This window comes from Crocodylus siamensis, chromosome 1, assembly GCF_052110815.1.
Source record: "Crocodylus siamensis isolate JL-2025a chromosome 1, ASM5211081v1, whole genome shotgun sequence".
Classification (NCBI taxonomy): Eukaryota; Metazoa; Chordata; order Crocodylia; family Crocodylidae; genus Crocodylus; species Crocodylus siamensis.
The window spans coordinates 320236376-320257913 of NC_143395.1; the positions used below are offsets into that span (position 1 = coordinate 320236376).

The following is a 21538-nucleotide window of genomic DNA, read 5'->3' on the forward strand; positions in this document are numbered from 1 at the left end:
CTTGTCACATTCAGATCTCCCACTCATTTTGTGAGATTGTGATACTTTTGTATAAACTTATGAATCCTGAGTACCTCAGATGGTCTCTACCTTCTCCTAGGGCTGGTGTCACCTCACTCCCAGACCAGGGACAATGGAGAATCATAAACATAAATGGCATCCATTCAAATCAGGGAAGCAGAGCAGGATCTAAAGGCACAAGTTTAGGCCTGTCAACCCAGGTGTAAATGGGAATGCATACATTTGGCTGGGGAGTCCAAGGCAACTGAATGTGATGCTAACTACGGTGCAATGCTGGGTGCAGAAAGTGGGCTGCCTTAACCTGATGGACCACTTAGGCTTGGGATGGACCTTCAACTTTATTTTGACAATTTTCCCAATGAAGGCAGTATGAGTGGCTTGGTTTTGAAAAGAAATGGAATAGAAATGGATAGCTCTGGTCACTCAATGCTGTATCAGTTGGTCTACAAGAGTATGACTTGGCTCTTAACAAGATTAACTTCAAGTGAAAGTGTCACAAGAACTGCATGGTTAGAAATCAAGATATCACAACTATTTAAAGTAATCATGAATCAAAGGTGGAAGGATGCTCCAATGTTGCTGAACCAGGAAAAACTCAAGAGTTCATCTGTTTATCTCCTGTCTCTATATGGGCCCCTGCAGCTTTCCAAGAGCACAAAGGAGTCCCCATGTTCCTGCCACCTTCTGGTCTGTTCACGCCAAAGGCCCCAGGCATTGCAGCCACCCTCCCACGGGCAGAGTACAGATGAAATGGGCTCCCTCTAGTGCCCAATAACCCTCCGCGCATCCAGCAGTGCCTGCTACAAGAAGCAACTCGGCATTTTGTGTCTGTATTGCTGAGCCAGGTCAGAAGCAAAGAGCTGACCTGAGACAGACTCTGAAGCCCACATGGCAGTTTGTAGCACTATCACTAGGTTAGCAATGCTGTATGTGCTGCTTTAGTTTCTGCTGTTAGCCATGCCAGTGAAAATCTATTAGTTCAGCAGAGTTCACTGAAGTTATTCCAAGTTAATATCAGTGAAATTAGTGGCCCAATGCCTAACCCACCTATGTAATATTAAAAAGTTGATCCCCAACACACTGAATCATTGAATTGATCTCCATGGGACTAAGATCAAGTCCTAAGAGAATGAAATAAAATTATGTTTTTAAAATCATGTTTTCCTCTGTGTTTTATTAAATAATTATGATTATGGACATAAACCTCTAGTAATTCTGAGAATAATTGTAACAGTGCTCACCAGATATTCCCTTTACAGTTCCTTATTCCAGGTGTATTGAGTCTACAGCATTTCTAAATGTCATCCGTTTTTTCCCCTGTTCATAACTAATTCATGAATCAGCACTATTCCACAAAACTTCTTCGCCATATTTATTTTTTACAGGTTTCTTAAATGTTTAGTAACATGTTCCAGAAAAATCACTGACAAATAAGGGGAAACAATTTTGACATCACAATGATTTAACACATGAAGTAATCCATTAAATTGTGCTTTACACCAATGAAAATCTTCAGTTCTACAAACTAGCTTTTAAAGAGCAATAAAAGTAGATATGGCCACTCACAATACAATCTTTTAGCAGCAGAGTTCATACACATTATTGCACATAAACAAAGAAGAAGAGTCCCTTAGGGATTTAAAATCTATTAATTATCCTTTCACCTTAAACACAACAATTGATGGAAAAGTCCTGGTTTTCCTTCCAGCATTAGTTTGAAATTCACATGAGAATGACAGGTTGTGAAACATGACAAGCGAATCACAAAACTACTTGAGATGACTAAGAAGTTAAGTTTGTTATAACCCAGAGAATTGACTGCTATCCATAGAGAAAAAAATTGCAAGAACCAAACTAGAAAAGGCATTTAAACACAATTCTAGATCTCTTTCCTGAGTACCTTGTTGCTGTCACTAGGGAAGAGTAGTTTTCAGTGCCGTCACAACAGCTCTCTTTTTCTGACTGAACAGCACAGTACTTTCCACCGTCTTAATTTGCAGAAGTTTGAGATTCAGTGAGGACTTCATTTTGATCTCATTTAGCCTGGTTAAAATCAAAAGGACTTCCAGGGATGTCAGTCACATAGCAGTGGTGGAAAACCAACACAAGCAGTTTATGAATTCATGCAGAGAGCATTTTGCATCCATATAGTATTTAATGTGTAATGTACAACATGGACATTAATCAGAATTGCTCTGGGTGTGAGAAACAAGTCATTAACAGGGCAGAAAGAGTGCTTGTAGCAAGAAGGTTAACCACTGGGAAGGTCTCTCACACTAACTGACACCAGAGACTGAAACACTCTTAGGGAACAAATTCAGATCTGGCTTATAGCGGGTGTTACTTCTATCACTTTTAATTTGTTTAGGTTATACTCCATGGCTAGGGACAAAAGGTACACATAAATCAGTATAACTGATCAGAAACCAGTTCAAATCTGTAACACAACAGAAGTTCAGTGCACATAAACCAAGTTCAAAGTTCAACATGGCTGAAACCAAGTTTAAGATAAGCCTGGATGGATGTAGTATCAGAGTTAACTGGTTTAGGTTAAATTGGTTTACTGAAATTCTGTCCCAGATCCCCTCCAGATTCAAGTTAACTCTTAGTTCCCCAGCATCCCAGGATGCTTTGCACCTCCCCCACAACCTCCCCTCACAGGGTGGGCAAGCTAGCTTTAGCCCAACCCATCTGCTTTAGCCAAGCAGGGAGAGATGTCCTAGCACCCCCCTGACTTGTGGCCTGGGCCACTAAAGGCACATGGCTGGATTTCTAAAATCAAAAATGAATGTCTGTTTACTTTCTTACCAGCTCAGTCTATGTAGCTTAGACTAACCTGTGAAGATTGAATTGATCTAGCCTTGGGCTTTTTGACTGTCTGTACTTAGCCCATGTGTCACTTATCACACTGCTTATATCACTGCTCTATTTGGCCCAATTACTTGATGACAGGAGGGGAAGAGGCTGAAATCCAGAAATGGGGCCAAGCTGCCAAGTCTGAAACCAATTATAGGAAGTTCAAACCTGACGTTCTGTTTTGCCCAGATACAGCACAGCTGTGAGGTTTGGCTCTGAAACAAACCTTCACAAACATCAGAGGAATTGGATCCAGTTTTCTAGATTCAATGCATCACTAACCACCACCAAAAACATATGTCACTAAGGAGATTTTCTTGCATTTTTTTACATTCTCATCACTGCCACAGGCTGTTGTAAGGAAAAGCATGGGGCAGAGAAAAAGATACTGTATTGGTACAAAGTTGTGTGTGTGATAACGTGTGTATACACTCTGGCATGCAGGGAAGATAGGCTTGATTTTCATCTTTTGACAAAATACAGGCCACAGACAACATGTTTACTTCTTACACCAAACAAAACTGCCAGGATTTGAAATATCAGCAGGATTTTTGCCTAGCATGAACCTGCATTCAAGTGTATCTGGAAATATGCTGCAAGTAGTGAATACATGATGTGAAAGAATAGCAACAACATCTACACTGCAGTAAAGTGAGTAATGGAGCATCACAGTAGCAGAATGGAAGCAACAGTTTTCTTACTCCATTCAGTAATAAAAGCAACCATGAATGTGATGGAAGATCCAATATCTTTGCTTGTTTTGTTTTTTTTTTAAATAGTGCTTGCCAAGTTTTGGAAATGAACACACTAGAATAAATTCTGAACTCATTTAAATCAACATAGTTACAATGAAACTCAGTGCAGTTACAGAAGTGTAAGCTTGGAGTGCAGGGCTATGAATCCAGCCTGCTCCCCTGATTAGTGGCATAAATTATTTTGGAACGTCTGCTAATAATAATACTCACTGTGAACTAACTGCAGGTTTTTCTGAAGCTGCTGACGTCATTGGGAAGGCTTTTTGATGACCTTTAGAGGCTGCCTGACTGGCTCAGTTGTTCCTGTGCAAACACCTGTGTGTGCAAAAAAGGCTCAGCAAGAATGAACTTTAACTAAATCTCAGGTATTATGCCTCTTGTTAACATAAATGCCATTGCACACTAGCAGCCATCAGAGACTAGGTTTTCGCTTCTGGGAGATAACTGACTAAAAGGTTAGGCCTAATATTAATGTACAGCCAGACTTTTAAAACAAATTTTTCAGCTACCTGGAGCCTTTGCTGTTGTTGTCCCTGATAGAATTTGCTCCATGTCACACAGCAGGAGCAGTTTGGAGAGGGGGTGCTGGATGCACAGTACTAGGTGTTGCTGTAGGCAGCAAGCTCCCAGCATCCCTCTCCCCTCACCTGGGAGGGCAATGCTATCAAAGTGAAACACTGGACCACTGTGGCTAGGGGAGGGGCAGGGAGGAGTTTTGTTAGGTGAAAAGAAAGAACAGCAGGGAAGAAAGGAGAAGAGCACCTACCTGCTTTCAGAGTGAAAAATAAGGGTCACTTGGCAGTAAAAGGCAGGTAGGACAAAAAGTGTTTATCTCCTTTCTGTTCTCTCTTTTTTCCAGCCTCTCTAAACTCTTCTTTTCCCTTACCTTCCTTCCACCCTACCTGCACATCAGCTGACACTGCTCTACTCTGCACTCAACCCAACCAAAAGCACCCTTTACCCTCCCAGCTCAGAAAGTAGTCTCCTTTCCTCCCAACACCGTCATCTGCTCCAGCTCCTACCCCTCCCCCTAGCACCCTCAAACTCAGACCACCTCTCCTAATGGCTCCAGTTTGGCTCCGTCCTCGTCTTCCTTCCTACTCCTCCAGGTCTTATAAATACACCCTCCCCCATCTTTCCAAAGGAGAAAGCCCATCCTCAGATTCAAAATTATTTCTCCTTCCTACCCAGTACCCACCACAGTGTCAGAGGGATCCACTCTTCCTTATCCTTACTTAGTTGCTGTTGGCTCTGAAGAAGCAGGGAAGTAAAACGCAGGCTTATGTTCCCTTGGTCCTTCTTCTCCCTGTGCTCTAGTACTATACACTGAAAAATCAGACCTCTGACAGAAAAGCACCAGCTCTGCCTGGAGCCTAGTAGCAATTAGCCACCCTACAGGGTTGTGATCTTGTGGATGTGGCCTAGCTTCTCATGACCAGCTGCCCATGTAGAGATGTAAGGAGATGAAGTGACATGGACAAAATGCTGTTGTCTTACCAAACAAAATCTTGCACTCTACAGCTAACAAGGCAATTTGGTAGTCTTTTTTTCCCCTTTAGTATTAGTTATACTCACTTTGTAGGAATTCCTGTTTTCGATATATTTTTGTATGCACTAACTGCCACTGATGTTTTGACAAGTGTTTTGTTAGTCTAAAATATCAGTGTGCCCTGAAAATAAGACTTGTAATGACAAGTTTTCAAAAGCAGTCTCTGTGCAAAATAATTTTGGAATAACTTTTCTTTACTGTCCCCTAACCCTCACATCTGTGAACCTAGATTGAGTAGTTTGATTTTAGTAACTGGGGGATAAGCAAAAACCATTCATGAATGCAAAACTAAATTTGGAGGTGTACAGATGGTGAGACCACTTTGAAAAATGGCCCACATAATGCTAGTTTTATGCAACAAGGGAAATGTATCTCAAAAATTATTTTTGCATATGCACCATTACAAACAGCAGAAAACTCTGAACTAGACATACTATTTTAGTCCCAAGAACCTAAAATATGAAGAAAGAATCAATTATTATAAATCTTTTGCTAGTCAACATTTAAAAAAACCCAGATAAAGATCTGTTGCACAGGAAACTATAGACTTTTAGAATATTTTCAACTCAAGCATTGGGATATATACATTTGTAAAACCGTGCACAGGAGAAGATAGCACATAAATATTAGTAACAAATTGCAAGATTTGTTCACATACCTTTTGTATCCTTTAAAAAAATCTTGAGTTTGATAGATCATTGCCAATGCAGTCTTTAGAAAGAAAACCATATTGGTTCTTGTCACTCAATATAAATGAACCTTTTTATAGACAATGCTTCTAGAGCAGATTTGGAAAATGTCAGATTCATACTTAAACTTTTTCTCCTGTTCTCTTTCCCTTTTTTTACTCTTTCCCTTTATCCTGTTCATAAATTTCACCTTTTGTGAAAGTCAAAGCAGATATCATAACCTTTAGTCAGATAATCTAAGCAAAGCCTGGTCTGCAGAAATTCTCAGTTACAGCAACTGCCCCATTCCTCTGCCAAGCTTTCAGAATGAAGGTTGCCTACTAGCAGATTTGGTAATATGCACCAACATCTGCTAGAATTAGGTAGAAACTAGCTAGCTCATTTCTCTTCTAAAACACTAGTGATTATAGCCTTTCGCATGAGAAAAATGAGCACATTAAACCCGTGTGCTACTTAGTGCTTAATGTAATTAAATCACTTTGATGAATTACTTTCTTTTCTTATTGAAAACACAGCTTGTAAATATTTCAAGAGCAACATGGTTTTCTCTGTTTCGCTTATTGCAAAGCTGCATAATACAGTTACAATGGATCATATGACATAGACCAGCTTCAACAGTGTAGTAAGACTCAAATTTTTTCTTTAATTTTTTATTCACATTTTCACAAATTTCAGTAGCTCAAATTGTGTAGAGTACATCTGTTAAAGCAAAGGAAAGAGCTACCTTGTCAAGCTATTCTCAGAGCTTATGGTCTTGTAGGAAGTTTATTTTGAATAGGGATCTATACTAGTGCCATTTAGTAGCATTAATTAATGTGCATTGAGGAAGAATAATGTTCTTCTAGCTGACAGAAAATTAGAAATACGAAGACGAAGAAGGCCTACGGTTAGACTTGGTCTTATATACCGAACAATAGTCATTTCTTGTCTAATCTGTGAGTTACCAAAGTTGTACAGTTACACAATGTTTCCAATCTATGTTTCTTTTGGCTGAGACTGAAGAGTTTCACCATCTTGCCACCTGACTATTGTAATCTTCTGTAACAGTGATTTCTTCTGCAGTTTCTTCTTTTGACCACTGGTGAGCCCTTTGCTCCCGCAGCAGCCTCCGCTCCTCTCGCCTTTTTTGCCGGTTCTTCTGGTGCTCCTCTTGCTTGGAGTACTGAAAGCGTTGAAGAAATAGGTCCTTAGCATATTCATAAAGCTGCATGTCCAAAAAATTCAGATCCTCTATACGTTTCCGTACCCCCTCATCAATATCTACATTTGAGGCTCGTGTAACATTGAACTGGGTGAATGGGGAAATGAACTGCAGGTTGAATGTCCTCTCAAAGAGATACTGAGTTTTCCTCTGAAACTCTGTGAGTCCAAAGAAGGCCATGTTTTTCAGGTTGTTCTTGGCGCTTTGTAATAGGATCATATTCCTTTCACTTTCATTCATAAAAGTCAAATTGTAACATCCAACTAGGCTGAGATCTGCCAGCATGCGCACCTGGCGGTTGTTGGCTAAGTTATAACTACAGTCCATGAATTCCTGTAAACTGACTCCAGACCAGTCATCTCCTTCATAACAGGTAGGCAGCTCGTCTGGTGTGGGACTTCTTCCATCACACATATGAAGGGAAGTTTTCCATGTTGCACCTCTCTGGACATGTTTCCATTCACTCAAGTACCGTGACACGGGATCCCTCAACATCGTGATGTAATAGAAGTTCCTGAAACAACATTTTAAAATAAGCTTTAGGATTCATTAGTATTTATTTTATTTCTCTAACAAAATGCTTACCAGCCAATGTCATTCTTTTAGCTTTTGAAAATGAAACATGACCAAATAATATATTCTTTTCAAATATGACACTTGGACGATAAAATTAATTGCAGCTTACAATAGCCAGAATACTTCCAAGAATGTGGACTGAAGCAATATTTTTACCCAACTCTTTCATCTAAATGTCTTTTATCAGTATAGTTTCCTTAGTTCTTACAAGTTCTACTTGAAAAAAAAAATCAATAACTACCTCTTCCTTAAATCCCAGTGAATAGTATAGCAAAACAGAGAACATGTCTTAAAAATGATTAATACTGTAAATAATTGGTAGGCAGGTTGGGATTGAAAGAGATACCACAAAAAATGAGCAGTGAATATATAAGAGGGATACTTCTTTGGATTTAATTATAAAGTTTCCTCAAATGACCACCTGTTCAGCCATCTTTAATTTACACAGGACTTCACAAATCCACGCTACCGTCAATAAACCAGTATTAGCAATATCAGAATCAATGAGAAATATATTCACACCATTTGAAAGACAAAACAAAGAGCTGATGAAACAGCTACTGTGTGTTTTGGAAACGTATTGGGATGAAGATTACATAGCAAAAAGATCTGCATTCTCTCACCGTTCTTTGGGACATAATGAATCTAATTTAATGAGAAAATAAAATCCTGCTACACCTTTTCTTGCCTGAGACATTTGTACAATTCGATAATCTTTATAATACTTGGTCATAATATATGAGTAGCGTGCACCAACCATTTGCTCCAACTGCTGTCAGTAATGTCACATGGAAGAGCTGGGTAAGCTATTGATTTGAAAAAATGTATCATTAAATGTGTTCGACTGAGGATAATGACCGAACTGAAACCCATTTATATGATTTGATTTGAGACAAAATCTAGATTAAAACTAGTTACAATCACAAAGATTAAAAGGATGTATTGTTGAATGCGAAAATTAACACTATTCAGACGTTACCTAACTGAAATATAAGAGAGAGGCGAAAAATCCATACATAGCAAAAGCTGCACTATCCAGCATCTTACAAGCCGATATGCTCCACTAACCGGCATGCTGGTTTGTAAAATAAAGTGAAAACAGAAGTGCCCACCGTGGCACTTCCAGTTTCTCTGAGCCCCCATGGCCCGGGGCAAAGCAGCCTGTGCTGCCGAGCCACCACAGCCCGGGGGCATAACAGGCTGCGCAGGGCTGTGTGGGGCCCACCTCCCTGTCCCATGGGGCCCGCAGGGCCCGCGGGATAGACGGTGATGCAGCAGGAGGAGCGGTGATGCCAGGGGAGGGGCAGAGGGATGCCCCAGATGCTGCAGGAGAAGTGGCAGCCGGGGTCACTCAATTAACTGGAATATTTTGTTATCCGCCATTCCCCATTCTCGGGGATGCTGAATAACAGAGCTTTTACTGCATTTTGAAATAGAATAAATAATTGCAGACCTCATATTGACAGTTTGTCTTTTAGTTGATGTATGGAATTTTTTGGCAATCTGAAATAGGTTAAAATTGAGTATACTCAGAACAGTCTCTCATGGACTGAATTTGTAATTGAAAAAAAGATGTTATTCAAGAAAAATCTAAATGTTAGGATTGTATTCTAGGGGCACAACTAAAACTCTTATGATTTTTGTCAGCTGGAATAGCAAAAGAAAAAGCCCAGGACTGAAATTAACCCAGATGGCATGGTATAAAAATAGAGGTTTGCATGACTCATTCGACAGTGAACAATACATAGATAAATTATGAGTCTACAACCTCTGATCTGTTGATTGTATCCTAAGATTTCTTCAGACAGTTATGATCTCAAGATGCTTCTTATTGACCCTAGCTGACACTCAGAAAAATGAGCAATACTGATAACATGATGCACTGAAAACAAGCTAACACTGCACTGAAAACAAGTTGATAGGAAATCACATTGCAGTTGAATGAAAAATCTGACTATTGCTGGGTACAATGGTATTCCTATCCAGATCAAAATAAGTCACCCATTTTCTGAACACTGAAGAATCCTTTGTGCTTTTTCAGATACTTCAGCTATCAGTTGAGACAGATGTTCTCAAATCTTGCTAAAAAATTCAGATATTCCCCCTCCCCTCCCCAGTTAGTGACTTCCATCCTCAAGATCTGTAATATCTGTTCCAGAATGAGGTTCCAGTGTCAAAAGTGCTGACTGCTCACTGCCATAACGTCTCTTCTCTAAGTACTGTCTTCTGACAGGTTCTATGTTGTATGATTTCACAGTAGAGTGCCTGCAAATTTTCTGGAATAAAGAGAAATGTATGTTGGGTAGTGTTCCAGGGTGTACTTTGACTACATGTTGTTCAAGTTTAGGAAGGACTGTATTTTACAAATATTTTGTTCTTTTGTGCTGGGTTGTCTATTTGCCAGATCCACTATATCCAGTTGTAGTCCAATCATGCTTTTCTATCTTTTTACCCATCCCATTGTCTCTGAGCATTACACAACCGTGCATAAATGGAAATTCCCCAAATCATCTCTTAGAGTTCCTATAAACTTAGGAGTAGTAGAAATGATTTCCCTTGATCTGCCACTATACTCCACTGCATAGGCCAGTGATTTCCCCAAAAAGCAAACTGAGCAATGATTTTCCATACCACACAAAATGTTCTTCTCCACCTTGACTTTGCCTTACATTCCTGAGAGAAGATTAAGATGTGTTCTCAGGCAAAACAGTGGTATGCAGTCAAGCAGTCAAGGAACTTCAGATCGTTCTCAAACACTCAACAGCTTTGTGCGTAAGAAATATGTACTAAAGGTTTTGAACCTAAGATAAGCATTTGCACCTTCAACATTTCTAAGCCAATGCACTGGCAGGAATATTTCAGAAAATAGCTCCAGGCAGTCAAGGTGCACAATAGCCCTACATTGTACTTTAAACTAAGTACTATGGGGAGGCAGGAGATGGAGCGAGTCTAGAACCTACAAACTGCGAGACATGCAGCAGCACACCCCCATGCAAGTACCAAGGGGCCCTTTGGGCATCAGAATGGGCAGACAACAAAGGCACCATTCGGAGGCCTCAAGTCCTCTATACTAATGCTAGGAGCATAAGGAACAATCAGGAAGATTTCACTCTTCTGCTTGCAGGTAATAATTTTGATTTAGTGGGGCTAACAGAAACCTGGTGGGACCCTACCCATGACTGGGTGGTACACACTGAGGGCTACTAGTTGTACAGAAGGGACAGAGTAGGGAGGAAAGGGGGTGGGGTTGCTCTCTGTCTAAAGGAGCATTACACATCTACCCTAATTAAAATGGGATCAGAGGAGGAGAAAGTTGAGGCATTGTGGGTTAGGATACATGGAGGTCGAGGGGAAAGGGACTTGGTGGTGGGGGTCTGCTACAGATCACAACACCAAGAGGACAAGCTGGACTTGGAATTCTTGAGGCAGCTCTCAGAGGCTGTACAGTCTAGGGATGTGGTTGTCATGGGGGACCTAAACTACCTGACATCTGCTGGGAGGAACAGTCAGCCAAATCCAATTGTTCGCATAGGTTCTTAACCTGCATGCAGGACCTTCACTTAACACAGGAGGTATATAGTCCTACTAGGGGAAATGCCTTGCTGGACTTGGTGTTGGCTACGGGGGAGGACCTAGTAGGAGAGCTGCAGATTGGTGGTCACCTTAGGGACAGTGACCACCAATGAATTGAATTCACCATCTGGCGTAGGATAAGATAACTAGTAGGGTGGAAGTGCTTGACTTTAGGAAGGATAACTTCAGTGTGCTCAGGAGTGTAGGCAATGGCACACTGCAGGATAGGAGTATTGGTGAGATGGAAATCCAAGAAGGGTGGCCAAGAAGGGTGGCCATTCCTAAAGCAGGCTATCTTTCGGGAGCAGAGGGAGACGATCCCAGTATGAGGGAAAAGGGGGAAAGGAGCCAAAAAACTTCCCTAGTTAAACAGAGAAATCCAGGGGAGCCTAAGGGCAAAAAAGAAGGTATACAGGCAGTGGAAGCAGGGGGAAGCTACCAAGGAGGAATATACCTACTTGGCCCATGCTTGCAAGGAGGCAGTTAGAAAGGCCAAAGCAACTACAGAGCTGAGGCTGGCAACACAAATTAAAGAAAACAAAAAGTCTTTTTTTAGGTATATAGAGAGTAAAAGGAAGACGCAGGGCAGCATAGGACTCCTACTAAACAGGAAGGAGCAATTAGTGACAGACAGGGGGGCAAGGCTGAGCTATTCAATGAGTTTTTTGCCTCAGTGTTCCTGAACAGGGATCAAGATAAGTCTTCTAATGTGCTTTTAAACAGGCATCAGAGGGACACCAGCCCACCAACTGTCGACACTGACTTGGTGCAGAGTCAGTTGGATGGACTGGATGTTTTTAAATCAGCAGGCCCGGATGAGCTGCATCTGAGTACTGACTGAACTGGCCGGTGTCATAGCAGAACCGCTGGCACAGCTGTTTGAGCACTTGTGCCACTCGGGTCAGGTCCCGGACGACTGGAAAAAGGCCAATGTGGTCCTTATCTTCAAGAATGGGAGGAAGGAGGATCTGAATAATTATAGGCCAGACAGTCTCACCTCCATCCTTGGAAAGGTCTTTAAAAAGATTATGAAGAATCATATCTGTGGGAGTTCAGCAGAAAAAATAATGCAGCAGGGAAACCAGTATAGAGTCATAGCAAGTAGATTATGCCTGACCAATCTGGTTTTGTTTTAGGACAGCGTCACAAAATGCTTACACAGGAGTAGAGGTAGATGTCGTTTTCTTGGATTTTAGCAAGGCCTTCAATACGGTATCTCATTCTACTCTCATAAATAAATTAAGAGGCTGTGATATAGATGTTTGTGTGGTCCCGTGGGTGGCAAATTGGCTTAGCGGTCACACCCAGACAGTGGTAGTAGACGGGTCGGTATCAACCTGGAAGGATGTGGGTAGTGGGGTCCCACAGGGTTCGGTTCTTGGACCTGTACTCTTCAATATCTTCATCGGTGACTTGGATGTGGGTGTGAAGTATACTCTGTCCAAGTTTGCGGACGATACTAAATTGTGGGGTGAAGTGCACACTCCGGAGGGTAAGGAACAATTGCAGGTAGACCTGGACAGGTTAGAAAAGTGGGCAGTACACAATAGGATTCAATACAACAAAGACAAGTACAGAGTGGTGTACCTAGGGTGCAAAAATATCTGGCACACCTACTGGCTGGGAAGTGACCCTCTCAGCAGCACAGAAGCAGAAAGGGATCTCAGAGTCATAGCAGACTCCAAGATGAACACGAGTTGTCAGTGTGACAAAATCATCAGCAAAGCTAACGGCACTTTATCATGCATCAGCAGATGCATGACAAATAGAACCAAGGAGGTGATACGTCCCCTCTATGTGGCACTGGTCAGACCACAGTTGGAGTACTGTGTCCAGTTTTGGGCACCATACTTCAAGAAGGATGTTGATAGACTCGAGAAGGTCCAGAGGAGAACCACTCATATGGTGAGGGGCTTACAGGACAAGCCCTATAAGGAGAGACTGAGGGACCTGGACCTCTTCAGCCTCCGCAAGAGAAGGCTGAGAGGTGATCTTGTGGCCGCCTATAAATTCATTAGGGGGACACAGCAAGGGATCGGAGATGCTTTGTTCACCAGGGCACCTTTTGGGGTAACAAGGAACAATGGTCACAAACTGACAGAGAGCAGATTTAGGCTGGACATCAGGAAAAACTTCTTCACAGTAAGGGTGACCAAAATTTGAAATGGGCTTCCAAGGGAGGTGGTGCTCTCCCCTACCTTGGGGGTCTTTAAGAGAAGGCTGGATAGGCATCTGGCTGAGATCATTTAACCCCAGTACTCTTTCCAGCCTAGGCAGTGGGTCGGACTCGATGATCTGTTGAGGTCCCTTCTGACCCTAGCATCTATGAATCTATGAAAGAGCTAAGAACACTGAAAGGCAGTTTGAATATTTGTATTGTTTCACCGTGCTTTTTCTTAAGATGATGCCCCTCCCTCTCCTGGGATAGTTTCAGATATTAAAGTACATGTTAACAATTGCTCTTGATAGACATTTATGCCTTTAATAATGTTGTTGCCTTTCCCAACCAACCTACAGTGCTCTCATTTTGGTATGTCTTGGGGCAATGACAACTAGCAAAAACAATCCTTCCTGTGCATAAATCATTTACATCTCATTACTGGATATGCAGATGTATATTCTTCTCAGTAATAGAATATAAGATGAAAAGCAGAATCTAAGACAAATGCAGTGAAAGGAGGAACCATGTCTTTGTCTAACTCCAATTTCCTTATGGCAGACCAAGAAACTTTCTCCTAGCATTTATTGTTTCTACCTTATGACTATGTAACTTTTCATTGGCTTGTAAAACTAACTCCCTTTCTCTCAGTATTTCTTGAATTTAATTCCTGTAGATGCAGGCAGACAGAGAGATGCTCTGTTTTATCACCAAAACACAAAATATTCATCAACAAACACTGCTATATTGCTGAATATTTGCCCAAACTTGGAATGACCTTTATTTTAAGTGAGATAGCAGTTCAGTCTCTGTGTACAGTCAGTCATTGACCACTACGTAAATGACTATCAAGATGGCTACACAGTGCCACCAGTTTACTTAAACTTCCAGGTTTGGTGATGCTTATTTGAACTCTGAACCTTTAGTTCTCATCCCTGAAGTATATATGTTTTGTTCTTGCATTAATTGATTTGCTGCTTGCATGTGTTTCTAGAATGTTGCATCTTTGGGATGAAATGTAAAGTTAGCAAAATGTAATTTATGAATCAGAGAATGCAAGATTTAATGGCCAGTTGGGCTGGTAGGCAATAGATCTTTACCAATAGCTTGAAACCTGTTTCATTTTTGATGCTATGATAATTAGGAGCCCTATTATCCCCAATATCTGGGTCTCCCCTACAAGTTTTGTGCATCTACATGTGATGATATGTCACTGTAGCAATGCACTATAGCAACATAGCGTACATGTGACCAGCAACTACTTTGCCGTAGCAGAGCAGTCCCCATTATACTGTGCCACTACGGCAAAGTAGCTACTAAAAATAACAGCACACGGTGTGTACAGGACAGCATGGGCAGTTACTTCTTTATGATTTAGTACTTCCAAAAGGAAGTACTAAAGCATGGCACAGTAACAACATTGCCATAGGGCAATATGTAGACACATCCATAGGGAACAAAATACTTTATGAGGATCCTACTCAAGGAGTTACTTTAGAATTCTTTCTTCATGGAGAAATGGGGGTTGGTTGTATGCTTTGAGAATTAGGTTATTTCAGGGGATCTGCACATGGTTATGCCTCAAAATTATCCTCTCTTAGGAAAAATCAGTTGAGAGGGAAGGAAGATCTTTTACATCAGAGGTGACATTGCTCTCAAGGATCTTCCTATCCCTGAGAAAGGGTAATGTTATCATCCTAGAATATTGATATTTCTGTTTTAAAAATGCAAGAACAGAAAGGCAGATGTAAAATGTAAGTGTATGGGCTAATATAGGGTGCACACGGGCAGGTCTAGGATTTTGAAATGCAGAGCATGGGGCAAATGGTGTGGCATATTATCCCATATAACACAACATATATTTTTCTCCTTTTAAAGAAAAACTAGAAGTTTTACTAATATGCAAGGGGGCTAGCACTGTAGTATTCATTTTAAGATTCAAGCAAAAACAAAAGTGACTATTGGAATGTGCATTAATTAGCTATATTATTTGAAAGCTTAAAAAACACTACAAACCTGGCAAAAAAATAGTCAAAAGATGCTGTGCCATTAGTCCCATGGTCATTATAGTTATATATACATCTCTTATTCCGATTCATAAAACAAAATATAGCCTTTTTGAGCATCTTAATAGTGTCTTCAGTACTTCCCTGTAGGTTATTTCTACAACCAGGTTAACATTACCACACCTGAGTTAAGGTTTTTGCTAAAGTTAAAAACAGTCTGCTATGAAATAGAAGAGAGACATTACCAGGAATGGCTTTGAGCCAGTTAACACAGAAGAAAGGATAGTTCGAAGACTGGAACTCCAAGACTATTATAAAGAAGTGTTCAAGTCCCTAACCCCTGTGAAGTAGAGAGAGATTAGCAGGAATCAGGAAGGTGACAATGAGCCATGAAGTCAATTGACTTCTATTACACACTGCCTGAGTAGAAATGCCACTGACTCTCTCAGGCAGTTGGTTTTAAAGTTTGGGTGCAGCAAGAATCAATGGAGGATGGGGTGCAATCAGGATCTGCCTTTAGGGATGCTCAACCTCTGGTCTTCAGGTCAGATCATTCCAAAAGAGCTATGTTGCCAGCTCATGGGTTTCCCCAAAGGTCCATAAATTTGGCGACAAGGAAGTGGTAGCAGCATTACTTTCTGCTCCTCTGCTGTCAAATGCCTGGATCTGTGAGGAGCTTCACAGTGTGGATGCCATGGCCCTGCATGATAGATCATGGCATCTGGGGTTGGGGGTCATGCACAAAGGTGTCACTCTTCAGCCAATACACTGGATTGCACCCATGGACTGGCACCATGTGGCAACCCCTTCTGGATCAGGCTTGTAGACTGACCCCACATGCAAGATTCAGCTCACACACCAGCCCTGTGCCTGTTATCTGGCCCACAATGCTGGATGGGGTGAACACCACTGGGCCAATTTGAACAGAGATGCATTTGCCTGTGCTGAGTGTTAGTCAAAGCTCCTTATTTCAAGCCTACCCCCACTAACGTGACTGCCTTCTGTAGTGCTACCCACTGCTGCAGATTCAAAACAAATGATTATTTGCTGTCACCTTATTTGATATTCATTGTACTCTCCTCATTCTTTATTCCAAAGGTCTACCACCTGCACTGAAAAGTCACTAATGCAGAGAAAGTCTCAGCCTCGAGAACCTGAACAATCAGAATGTGCTTTGATATGTTAATGAAAAGACATTTGTTTGTACCTTTCAAATGAATGTTACGAATTTAAAAATAGGATGTTAACTAAGTGGGAATTTGGTTATAAGCTTCTGGTGTCAACACGAGAATACAGTCATAATAACTGCATACTGTGTCTGCCAATATAACTTGTAATGACTAGTAATGTCATATGCATTAATTACTGTAGCTTGCTGTAACAGAGCACTCAAACCCTGTTACTCAGCTGAGGGGAGGAGGAGAGAGAGAGAGAGAGAGAGAGAGAGAGACAGAAATTGGGACAGGCTGTCTGGGCTGGAAGAACCATGTCAGAGAGCTGGGGTCCTTTCACTTCAAGAAGATGGGCAGCAAGAGTAAAGGCTGCCCTTTAATTGAGATTAAATTGAGATTAAATTGAGATTAAAAGCCCCTGTATGGGCTAAGGACAAAATAGACAATTGGATAGGAAAAGGGGCTCTCAGACACGTAAGCCCTGAGCAGAAGCCAGAGGCAGAGAGGCTTTGCAGTGTTGAGGGATGATGCCCTCTGGGGAAGGGCAGCAAGTCAGCAGCTTTTTGTGTTATAGGCACCAGAGTACTCCAGAAGCCCAAGACTGAGAGCTCAGGAAGTGTTACGTATCAGGGCAATTCACTCTCTCCTGTGAGGTAGGTTTACTCAGGGTAAGAAGGTTTCTGTGAAAGCAGAAGCTCGTTTTCTTTTGATGTATTGTCTACCTGGTGAGAAAAGGAGTTTCCGTTCAAGCAGCAGCTTACCTTTGTGTTAAAGATAACGGGTGGACTGGGAGTGGCTATAAAGGGCAAACGAGGAGACCACAGGACGGTGCCAGTGGACCACATCAAGGCTTAGGGTTCTGCAAGGGCAGAATGTAAGCCAGACACAGCCAGGGGACATATCCCAAGAGGGGCAAAACCATGGGTCAGGGGCCCAGAATCTGAGCAGGGCTGGAGCTCATAAGCCATGACTGGGTGCAATGGGCCTAGGCTAAAGTAGCTGAGCTAGAGGAAGGGGGTGGAAGCTGGGAAGGTTGAGACCCTGACAAGGGCTTGGAGGCCCAAGCAGGCCAGACAATATATATTGAGGCAAAATGCCTCCTGAGACTGATAACATCTGCAAAGCATGGGAATAATTATGGGGGCAGCTAGAATCCATGATTATTGCTGCCAAAGCTCAACTGGGGTTGTCTTCAAGGAGAAGCTCACCCCATAGAATTTGGGGTAGAGAAACCCAGAGGATCACACCCTGAGAAGAGACACCTAGGAAGAGGCTACCCAATCTCTGGCAGCAGCCTCCCTTATTAAAAAACCCTAAAGATCAAGTTGTGGCAACAGGTAGGAGGCAGAAAGAGGTGACTAGGGACTGTGAGCAAGCTGGTCTGACCACCAGGGTATCACACACCAGTGGGTTGCCTGAGCCTGTTATTCTTGCCTTCAAAACAAACATTATTCTAGCCCCAATGTCTCATTTATTACACTTCCTTCTCTGCAAAAAACAGATACCTTTCCCAGGACAGATACAGGACCAGAGCTCTCCTTAGCATAATCCACAGAAGTCATTAGATGGCTTTGGGATAATTTATTTGGATGTATGGTATAAACTTAAATAGACTGTGTAATTCATATACCACTAATGGTATGAAACTGCAAGGTGACTGTGAGATGGACAGCTCATAAGAAGACACAAACCTCCAGGAAATCCTAGGTGTTCAGTGGGAAGCATGTATGCTATAAGGACCTGGCACAATCCAGACTCCAGTGTATTAAAGATTAATGCTGGTAATTCTTGTGCCCCGACTAGCCTGAGGTGCTGTGAATCTGAAGTATTAGCATTTATTTTATGACAAAGGCATACCTGCTAATTCAAAAGGCATCACTACCATTGGTAATTCTAATGATATTATCAAGCACTGATAATATTTAATTAACATGTCATTTAAAATTAGCTTCTATTTATGATCTAACAACATTTATTTCATCTAATAAAATATCTTTATATAAACACTGTAAATCTTTGCTAATGAAGTAGGTTGTTCCCTATGAAACTCATGCCTCTGAGAACTAGTTAGTCTCTAAGGTGACTTATTTCCCCTTATAAACTCTTTTATTAATTGTTTGTCATTTTGGGGAAAAAGGAAAAAATGTCAGAGGAGCAGATTCAGTGGTGGTGCATTTTGCCTCACCTAGTTCCTTGGAATAATTGCAGTCAAGTGAGATTTTCTAAGGAAGTGATGAGTGCTGCAATTTGAGAACAAGAATGGTGACATATCCACTGTCCACTCCTCATCTTCCTTCTCTAGTGCAAATAGTGCCCAGGAGAGCCCTAGCAGAGCTCTCAGAGGCGTTGAACACCAGTGCTGTCAAAATGTAAGATTAACCTCCTCAGTCAAGAAGCTAGTTGGAACCTTATCCCAGAAGAGTGATGGGCTTGATAAAAGACAAAGTATCAACTGAAGAAGACATGGAGGAATCTGAGGTAGAAGAGAAAAACACTGGAGAATATGTAATCACAATCCCAGCAGCGAGAAGAGTGAACGACTGACATGATTTCAAATCCTAGGTTCTGGTTCTTCCTGCTGGAAAGGGAAGTGAAAGATGTGTTTAAGCTTATTACCAGGGATCCTGGTTTTCTCCGATTTAAAAAAAATCCCCAATTTTCAGATTAAAAAATGTTACCCAAATTCCACATTTTTCCTTGATTAAAATGAAACACCACTATACATAGATCTATATATAGTGGTGTTTCATTTTAATAATGGAAAAATGTGGATTTTGGGTAACTTGTGTGATGGGCTGACTGGAGTTTTGAAGGGGTAAAAGATGATTGGAGGACTTGGGATTCCCTTTCCGCACCAATCAGGCCCCAGAGATTCACCTCCCTGTGTCCTGATTTGCCCCTTGGGTCACCTAGAGGGGGATAAAAGGGGCAGTGTGGGCTGACTCAGGAGAGACCAGCAAGGGACAACAAGGAAGGGGCTTCGCAGAGCTGGCAAGAGCTGAGCCAGCAGAGCAGGACCAGTGCCCTCAGAACAGCCTGAAAGAGCAGGACCTGCAGGCAGCAGTGGGACCCTCCGCAGTGCAGCGTGTGGCTGGCAGGAGAGGCTCCCCACTGGGCTCCAGGATCCCCTACAAGAGGCTGCAGCCAGCAGGAGAGGCTCCCCAGCTCCAGGAAGGATCTGAGCAGTGACCTGAGAGGTTCCCAGCTCTGCTTCCAGCTCCTCCAGTCAGAGGCCAGGCAGCTCGAGGTGAGGCCGGGCTCCGGGAAGGTCAAGACCCCTAGCAGGCTGGAGCATTGTCAGCACTGTTAGCTGTCTAGCAGTGTTCCTGCCTACCACATGGGAGCTCTGGGTTTAAGTGTCAGCTGAGATGACTTGGGGTGAGTGAGCTAACAAGAAGGAAATTTTTTGCAGTGGAAAGGGGCCATTGTGTTTTCTCCCCCTCCAGGTACCAAGGCCCTATGTTTCCTTGTCATTTGACATTTTGCGCCTTTTGTGTATTTCACCAATCCGTATTGTTTGTTCTGCTATTTGAGTTTTATATTTTGTTAACCCTGTTTTGTCAATGATTGTAAGTGTCTAACCTTTGTTGAATCCTGCCCCCTTGGGGCATTGTAGTGTCCACTATACCCTCTGATTTATGCCTGTTATGTTCCCAGTATTAAAAGGTATACAGTTAAGTCCCCATTGGTGGTCTGGCCCTGCTGTATAGAGAAGGAGAGTCCCTAAACCTCCCACAGTGCTTGTGCACCTGCTTTGATCCCTTCAATTGGAGAGGGGGTACCTCTTGGAGTACCGCCCGGCTTACACTTGCATATTATTGTAAAAGGCAAAATCTATGTCTCAGACTGAAGTCACTGAAGATCAGGAAAATGGAAGGTATGGTTCCTAAATTAATTGCATTGCCTACCCTTTTGTAGTTTCAGAGAGAGCATTCCTATAGCTGTCACTTTCCTGGACCACAATTTTGTGCTAATTCGTACTGCAGAGTTTTGGGATTCACGCTGATATAAACAGCTCTGAATTTATTTCTGTACTTGCAGTCCTGGGATCTCAGGGCAAGAGAAGGTTAACCAGTGACCAGCCTGCTTTTGTCAACCAAATTACACAAAGCATTACAGACAAAACCTCTTACATACCAATAAGTAGGGACATACTGAAATGGCAATTCCATTGATTTTGCAAAACCTGGCATTGCCCTCTTCTCTACTGTGTCCAAACTTATTCTCAGGCATGCATATATATGGGTACCTGGCCAATGCATAGCTGACCGAGCATGCTCTTTTAATGTACTCACATGTATGCATCCACAGTACAGAGGTAGGAACAAAAACAGCTAGAAAATGGGTATGTGGATAGAAAACTGCCATTTCGGTGCACAAAGGGAAACAGAATTCTGCCACACATACATACAGTGTACATCTATATCAATATCTGTCTGTCTCTATCTAAATACACATACATCTACATAAATACATATGTCCATCTGTGTGTATAAATCTTAGTTATTACATCCAATATGTGCAAAGCAGTCTTTTTTTACTAATCCCTGAAGTAAAAAATTGAGGTTGGATGTCTATGAAATTAGAAGAACCTAAGGAAAGTCTGGGGGTAGAAGAACCACTCCCACACAACAGTCAAATAACTCAGATTTGGTCACAAGCTTTGGTTATCTACTAGGTGAAACAATTCTGTCGTTAGGGCTAGATTTTATGCTACCTATTGGGCATCTAAGCAAACTATCTATTCCACCATGTTCCAGTCCCCAACAATCCATTTATGCATCTACTTTTGTAATATACCATCATCTGGCCCTTAAGATTGAGTCACAACCCCCCCCCCCGCAGTGTGGGTCTTATCTGGGGGCTCAGAGTATGTGAAAAATATAGGTATTTAAAAGGGTATTTAAATTAAATAGTTTTAAGGAGGATTATTACTCTGCAGAATGAAACTGTCACTATATACACAGCACTGACGAAAAAAG

At 41.9% G+C, this 21538-nt stretch overlaps 1 protein-coding gene across 1 annotated transcript in view; it reads right to left on the reverse strand.

Annotated features, from left to right (window-relative positions):
- Positions 1-1379: 1379 nt before the first annotated feature.
- Positions 1380-21538, reverse strand: part of HS6ST3 (heparan sulfate 6-O-sulfotransferase 3) — a 590588-nt gene continuing 570429 nt past the window's right edge. The window contains exon 2 of the mRNA XM_090023334.1: positions 1380-7585. Within this exon, the coding sequence (XP_089879460.1) occupies positions 6877-7585 (709 nt within the window). The 3' untranslated portion in view covers positions 1380-6876. The remainder of the gene's footprint in view (positions 7586-21538) is intronic.